Source organism: Nannospalax galili, unplaced genomic scaffold (genome assembly GCF_000622305.1).
Source record: "Nannospalax galili isolate Female #2095 unplaced genomic scaffold, S.galili_v1.0 scaffold842, whole genome shotgun sequence".
NCBI lineage: Eukaryota > Metazoa > Chordata > Mammalia > Rodentia > Spalacidae > Nannospalax > Nannospalax galili.
The window spans coordinates 72735-79958 of record NW_008349291.1 but is presented as its reverse complement, the minus strand read 5'-3'; the positions used below and the strand labels follow the sequence as shown (position 1 = coordinate 79958).

Sequence of the window (7224 nt, the reverse complement as noted above, 5' to 3'; positions counted from 1 at the left end):
GAGAGAGCACAAACCATTTGAGTGTGTGTGTGTGTGTGTGTGTGTGTGTGTGTGTGTGTTTTGAGTGATACCTTCTTGTGCTACAGAAAACTAGCAACAACTGGCATAACAGAACTGTTTTTTGAATGAACAGCCTCCAGTAGTTTAAAAGACATTTCCCACTGGGATTTGGTATCTTTATCTATGTCACCCCAATGGGTGAGGCTGTTCTCTAGTGATGGAGGGGCACCCAGGCTACTGCTGAATGGAATTTGTTCATGGTAACATCTCTCTAAGCTCTTAATCTTCTTGTTCTTGTCCAGATTTCCTGAGACATGTCCACAGTTGCTCACAGAAAGTGTCCCAAGCCACCTTCCCTTGGGACAAATCAAAGTAGTCCTCCTTCTGGAGCCATCGGGAGAGGCGGTGGTAGCTGTGGAGCTTCTGCCTGTCAATGGGCTCCAGAAAGAGCAGTGGGAGGTGAGCTGTCCCAGGCCTGGCTATTAAGTAGTAGGTGGCAAACCTTAACTCCAAATTGCACCAGGGACTTGCCAGGGCCTGGCCAGTGAGCACACAGAGGGTGGCTCTCCTGCTGCCCATGCTGGAAACCAGGGCATCCATCCTGTCCTGCCCAACCACAAAATCCCTCACAGGCAGGCAGAGCCTCAAGCCCTGACCTTCAGGAAGGGGATTCTCTAAAGCAGGAATCAGCTCTTCCAGCACCCAAGTTTGGTCCAGTTCACAACAGGATATAAAGACGCCATAGTGGAATTGGCCTCTGAAACCACATCCACATATTTTCCACCAACAAGCATAAAAAAATGTAGAGAGTTGATGAAGCCAAGGCCAGCAGTGACAGCCGAGCAGCGCAAGGGTCATCAGCAAGAGCACCAGAGTGAAACTGCTGAGAAAGGCCCACAACTCAGGGTCACATGGGCAGTGCTGAGAAAAGAAGGTGAACAGGAGAGTTTTGGAGTAATCAGAGGTATTGGCCATGCAGACCGATTTCTCCAGCCCATACACAAAGGAGTTTGGGACCTGTGTAGCCCAAGGCTCCACCCAAGAACTTTCACACTGGCAGATGAAGGTGGCATCTGAGAAATAAACATACTGAGGCATTTGAGGAATGAACTCCTCCAGGCTGCTGTCCAACTCCAGGGCCCTTTCAGAGCTCAGCAGCAGCAGCCGAAGGTGGCTCAGGCCCCTGAGGCTGGCTCTAGACAGGTTCCTGAGATTCATGTGGCTCAGTGCCAGTACCTGTAACTGTGGCACCTCCTTCAGTAGTGTCTCCAGCTTCGTCGTACTTGACTCATAGAAGAAGTTAAGGTCCCCCAGCTCTAGCACACGTAGCCTGGGCATCTCAAATGGGGGAGGTCTACTGCTTCGTCATTGTCGCACCAGAAGGAGAACTGCTCCAGGAGAGGAAGCTGCTGCGGGAAGAACCTCTGGGGTTGAAAGAACAGGCTGAGGCCTCGCAGAGTGAGGCATCGCAGAGAAGGGAAATGAAATGTGGTGTTGTCTGGCTTCAGTATCAGCCAGTTGGCCTGTAAGGTAAGGTTCTCCAAAAACAAGAAGGGCTCTCCACTGAGCACAGTAAACTGGACACTCACTGTTACCTGTATTTCTAGACTGAGCAGTGTTGGAGGCCAGGGAGGATAGATGTCCAGCATCGTAAGAGAACCCAATTGTAGGTGGCTCAGCCTCTGGGGACCTTCGAGTTGCATGCCTGAGATAGGCTCCAAATAGGTACCAAGAAGTTCAAGGAAGTGAGAGCAGGAAGAGGGGAGAGCCAGCCTGGTTTTAACACTTTAATTTGGTTCCAGTTCATGTCTAGAGTCTTTAGCCTCCTCAGTCCCTGCAGGCTGTCACTGGATAAACTGGAGATGTTGTTGCCACTCAGCCAGAGCTCCTGGAGATGTGGAAGAAAAGAGAAGGCCCCAGAGAGGAGAGCACAGAGCTGATTATGGGACAGATCTAGCACTCTCAAGTTTGTGCTAATCAGTCCTGGAAGAGCCAAGGTTAGGCCCAGCTTATTCACAGACAGGTTGAGGCTCTGAAGTTGGGGCAGAGCACTCAGGAATGTGATGGGAATTGACTGCAGGTTATTATCGTGAAGGCTGAGGAATTCAAGGGAACTGTGGCTTGGGAGATCTCCCTTCTCTATGTTCTGGATTTGGTTCCTTCCAAGGTCAAGGGCATGAAGGTCAAAGTAGCCATTTACATTCTCAGGCAGTTTTTCTATGCCTTTACCTTCAAGGGAGAGGAAGTCCAAGTGGAGCACTCCCGAGTGCAGGACGTCCAGTGTACTCAGTGGAGTGCCATCCAGTATCAGGGAATGGAGCTTGAGTCCCTGCAGGGCTCTGGCATCTGCCTGGTTCAGCTGAAGGTTGTAAGACAAATCCAGTACCTCTAGGAAGGGCACCCATGATCTGGTAGTGGGTGTAAGAGAGGGGCCAGGCGCGAGGTTGGGGAAGACCCTTTGCAGCTCCTGCAATTGGATCAGACAGCTGTGTCTCAGAGTCAGATGCCTGAAGCTGACTGGCAAGTAGATGCTTTGGTTATAATTCAGGCAGTAGCCTTGAAAGGAAAGGCTACTGAGGAATCTGAGACGTTCCAGAACATTTGGAGGGAGGAGCAGACTCAGGCAACAGGGAGCATGATGTTCAAAAAAAAAGATGTTGTAGGTGGTCCAGTCCTTCAAAAGCCTTCAAAGTAATATTGAGAGCGCCCAACTGCAGTCTCAGAAGCTTCAGGGAGGGGAAATGACCAAAGGCATTATCCTGCAGAGTAAGAACCGTGCCCTGGAGGCAAAGCACCTCTGTATCCAAGGGCACTCTTTCCAAGGTCTGAGCCAAGTCTTTAACATTGGAGCAAGATGCCAAAAGGCGTAGTCCTGGGTTCAAGGTACAAAACGGGATGTAGAGAGGTTGGGAAAGAGTGAGCCGTCTGCTATGATGCAGTCAGGGACAGTCCATGCCCAGCTGGTCAAGTCAAGGCTCACCAAGGCCAGCAGTATAAGAAGAGCAGAAGAGAATCGAAGCCTCTCCATCCTCGGCATTGACTCTGGAGAAAGAGAAGGAAAGAATGGGGTAATAAATCCTGCCCTGATGAGCAAAGCCAACCCAGAGCCTTCTACCATACATCACATCCTTGGGATCTGAGGACATAGTGGGAAAATCCTCATGAGTGGGACATGAATGACTCATTGCCAAGTCGGACCCTCAAGCTGTGCTCACTGAGGTATGACTCCGTGGTGGTAGAAAGCCAGAGGAAGCAGAAACAAAGAGCAGGAAGAGCCAGAGAAGCCCTGGAACTTCTCAGTCTTCCTGCTGGAATGACAGGCTCAGGTTACTGAATTCTTCCAAGGAAGCCCTCAATCCCAGAGGAAGTCATGAATTTACTTGATCAATAGAGAGTGGATTGGAGGAGGGCACAGTGCTGACGATGCACATGGTCTTGAACATGACCCTGGCCGAGCGACATAAGTGAGTTGTCAACCTTGTTGACTCATGAGGCAGTGAGCTAAGTTACTGGATTTGGTCAAGAAATAGGAAGAGCCAGACTGAAAACTGTCCAGGTTTTTTCCAACCAGGGTTAGTGTCTTTAATGACCAGGCCTTAGGCAGGAGACATTTCAAGTGATTTTCAGGGTTCTGTTTAAAGGAAACAGAACATGTCAAAAGATAGTTCGGGCAAAAGATCAAGGAAGTAGATGAGTCAAGTAGGGAAATGAAATGAAAAGAGTCAGAGAAAAGCACGCTTTGATACCTTTGAGTTTAGAGCCTGGTGCTAGGGGACGAGTTTGAGTTGACTACTATGGGGTGTGCAGGGATCTCGTGGTGCCGGCCCCCTGCGCACACCTGGAGAGGCGGCGGGCCCCACGGGCGCTTCTGCTGCGCACTGCTGGCTCTCTGCTTCTCTGCTGCTTCTCTGTGTCTCTGAGGCTTCTGCTACCGGGGCTTGCCCGGCAGAGTTCCACCCTAATTTCACCCGTGTACTCTCTCTCTAAGTTCGGGACCCGTCAGCTGCCGGGTCACGAGGAGAGGTACGAGGTGGCTAAAGCTAGGTTTCCGTGAGTCGATGACAGAAGGATAAACCCCCTGGAGAGACTGGATCGTGGGCAGTGAGACACAGGACTCAGCTCAATCCGTGTTACAGCTCTTTATTCAGTGACTCAGCTCGGCTCCAAGTCTCAGTGTTTCAGCTCCTAGCTCCTAGTGATCCAGCTCCAATATTGAGAGAAAACCAGGACATTTTATACCGTGGGGGTAGTGGTAAAAGCTTTAGCTGATAGGTACTTTGTGAGATGCCCTATTTATATATGGAAGTGGGCTCCTGCCAGGCTGCTAGACTGCCAGAAAAATCACACAGGAAAACCTGGCATTTCCAGAGCCGGAGGTCATGTTTCTGTGGCGGCTACTTCAAAAGACGAGTCAGGAAGATGCTGGGAAGGTACCCTGATGAAAAGGAGTCTTCTGCATATGAAACCGAGCCCATGGGCTGTCCGGACATGGAGAGACTACTACTTCACAAACAGGGGTCCCCAACAGACTACCTTCTCACTATTTATTCCTCCGTCATGGAAAGGCTCCAAATGACCATTGTGGAATGCACACATTTCATGAAAGATCCTGCGAAGCTGGAAAGAGACAGGGAGAGCAGCCTATGCTCCAGGGATGGTGGACATGAGTTAGTCACAGGTGAAGGGCACTGTCCTCCTCAATGCCTCATGCCCTTGGGTGGAGGATTAGCATTGAACACCATGGGCTTTTCTGCTTCCCTTTAGTCATGGTTTGGGCTGACTCATTCCAAGCTGGCCCTAGAAGCACTGAGCAACCTTTCCTCCAGCCTGTCCTCTCACCACATAAGCATCACCACTTGAACCTCACCTGTCAGTGAAGTTCACGGGAGGCCAGAGTAGAAGAGCCCAGGCCTATACCATCTGGCCAGCCTTGTACATAACTTGGTCATCTGATCTGCGTCTCGCTATCCCATGGCTAATCTCCTGCCTTTTGGAAAGGCCCCTTCTCGAGCTTTGATGGTCACATTGTGTGCTCTGCTAATCTTATATTTCCTTCTTTATTTTATTTCATCTAGAATGATGTCAGGAGCGGAATAGATCTCAGAGCAAGAAGACGCATTGGTCTTGGGACAGAGATCCCAGCACTGTTGGTGTATGTTCTACAGGGCAGGTTCTGTCTTCAGATCAGGATTGATGTTACTACCCCGAGGCATGTATAGAATGTCTGTGAAGGACAGCAGCTCAGTCTTCATTTAAACTGTGGCAAGCCTTAACCCAAATGCCTGTCAAGCTCTCTCTGGTCCTGGCTGTCCTTGGCTTCTGGATCCCTCTGAAGAGAGGCCGGGGCTCTGGGTTTTGCTTTCCTCTCTGTTGGCTCCACTGATTACTCAGCTACCTTGTCCACACAAGTCCTGACACATTACGACGGCATCCCTTACCTTTGAGCAAGAAATGGAGGGCGGTGCAGACAGAGCTGAAATTTCAGGAAGAGTTCTCCTGTCCTGTAGCAAAGAGGGAAAATCTCTGTCTTCTGTGATTCCTTCCTTCACAGTGGCCCCTGTTCCTCCACACTGAAGTGCAGGGCTGCTGCTGTTACTGACAGGTGGGAAGCTCTAAGGAGGGAGGAGAGTGCTTAGTTAGCCTCTTAACTAACCCCAACCAGCCTCCTCTTCTTACCCAAAGCCCTTGTCCATTTCAAGACTTCCTCTTTACAGTATCGTTCCCGTCTGTGAGTTTTAGTTTTCACTTTGTATCACATCCTCCCAACATCTGAAAAAGCCAGAGCCTTCTCTCTTAAGAGAGGCTCATGGTCTCTACCTTTATCTCCTTTCCCCTTGTCCCCAGACTGCTATCAGAAGTGTCTCAGAGTGTGCTGTGACACAGTGTCCAGGTTCTCTAGTCTCACTGAATTGAGCAAGACACAGGGTAGCAATATTGAAAGCAGGTGAAAGCTCAAACTGTGCTCCACAAGCAAGCATGCAGCTGGAAGTCCCTGATAAGGATTAAGGTGATTTATTACTGAAAAGCAGTGAGGAGTTCTCTGGAGTGACGTATCTTTGGCTGCTAGGGGTGACTGGGCTTGGATTGTACAATCCTCAGAGCCACTCAAGATAGTCCAAGCAATGGCCTTCCTCAGATGCTGGGTCCTGGAGTTAAACAGTCATACAAGTCCCACTCTCTCTTCTGATTCACCAACTGTCTCAGTTTCTCTCTCCCCCGCCGTGTGTGTGCTGGTGTGTCCTGCATTCATGTGGGCACCTGTGTGAATGTCAGCAGACAACCTTGGGTGTTGACAAGACACCGTTCACTTGTTTCAATCGACCTCTTTGCTGTTTCTTCTGTGTGTGCCAGGCTAGCTGCTCCGCTAGCTTCCCGGGTCTCCTTTTATTCATAACACAGCAAATGGCCTCTGCTGTCCATGGATACAGACATGAGCAGTTGATAAGGCCAGGCAGCAAGAGCAGGTTATGGCAGAGGAGCTAAGTCTCCCCTGTAACCAGTCTCTGTCAGCCAGGGAAGGGACCAGTTGGCAAGGCCTGATCAAACACCAAGCCGCCAATTTGGGCCATCTGGCTACCTTGAGGAATTTGTGTCTTTATGGCTTCCTTTAAGGAAGCTTATGACTCTCCTGCAAGTTAAACATTCTATCATTCCAGACCCTGGGGGCATATAGAAAAAGAGAGGAAGGGGTAGGGTGGGAACAGGGAAGTGGGATTTCTCTTTTTGAAGCTTGGAGAGGCTGGTACTCCTCAGTCAGGAATAATGGGGTCAGGGTGGAGGAGTTGAGGGCCTGTATTCTTTGCAAGTGCCTCAAAATGATATTTATTTCTTGTTTTTCAATGCTATTAAAAGAGCAAACCTTGCGGTAGAAAATCTTCCCATTTAAGTTTATTAAACTAACAGATCATATGTTCTGCTTAATGTAATAGTATTTACCCTTGCCCTAAGTGTTAAAGTAGTTTTGAATGCATATAATATTTGATTTTTACAAATTAATTTTTCTTTGTGAGAGATTAGTTGTAATTGGGGGGAAATTCAATGTTTGTCAGTGTAACAACCATTTGAAGACATCTTGTAAACTCATGACTTATATTTGAATATAGAAAGTGCTGATTGTCTCATTTTTGTTTCTCCTGAAGGAAACCACCAACCAACACAGTTATCCTTAAAAGTAACCTTGTGTGTCTTTGGAAAGTCTAAATGCTCAGGGTGGGATGGGACCAC

General features: G+C 49.0%; 1 protein-coding gene across 1 annotated transcript; it reads right to left on the bottom strand.

Annotated features, from left to right (window-relative positions):
* Positions 1-279: 279 nt before the first annotated feature.
* On the bottom strand, positions 280-3046 carry LOC103744832 (toll-like receptor 11). Its single transcript, XM_017801542.2, is given in 5 exon segments — positions 280-1346; positions 1349-1735; positions 1738-2650; positions 2652-2902; positions 2905-3046. Coding segments are annotated over 5 exon segments (2751 nt in total). The 5' UTR covers positions 3038-3046.
* Positions 3047-7224: the final 4178 nt, after the last annotated feature.